Raw genomic sequence first — 356 nt, forward strand, 5'->3', positions numbered from 1 at the left:
AAAAAAAAAAAAAAATATATATATATATATATATATATATATATATATATTTATATATTACATATGTGTGCCCCGCTTTATGTGACATATTTATAAATATTGTATTTCTTTTATATTTTATATATTTTTACAGAAGATAGTGTGGAGAGCGAAGAACTGAAAAGCAGAATTCAAGAAGCCAAAAGTAAGACCCTATTAATTGATAAAAGCAAGATAATAAGCAAATTATCAAAAAATGTACTGGTCAAAAAGGAAATTAAAAAATTTGTTCCCAAGCTGAAAAATTTTGCATGAACATAATAAAAATGAATATAATTCAAAGTTTGTAACAACTCAAGAGAAGGCATAAGAATAAC

At 22.8% G+C, this 356-nt stretch overlaps 1 protein-coding gene across 1 annotated transcript; it reads left to right on the forward strand.

The window, feature by feature from the left end:
• Positions 1–133: 133 nt before the first annotated feature.
• On the forward strand, positions 134–294 carry PRSY57_0019800 (hypothetical protein; the record flags this gene model as incomplete). The annotated part of the gene is made up of 1 exon (XM_020114268.1): positions 134–294. A coding segment is annotated over one exon (161 nt), but the record flags the coding sequence as incomplete, so codon positions are not given.
• Positions 295–356: the final 62 nt, after the last annotated feature.

The sequence above is a fragment of the Plasmodium reichenowi genome (genome assembly GCF_001601855.1).
Source record: "Plasmodium reichenowi strain SY57 chromosome Unknown, whole genome shotgun sequence".
Classification (NCBI taxonomy): domain Eukaryota; phylum Apicomplexa; class Aconoidasida; order Haemosporida; family Plasmodiidae; genus Plasmodium; species Plasmodium reichenowi.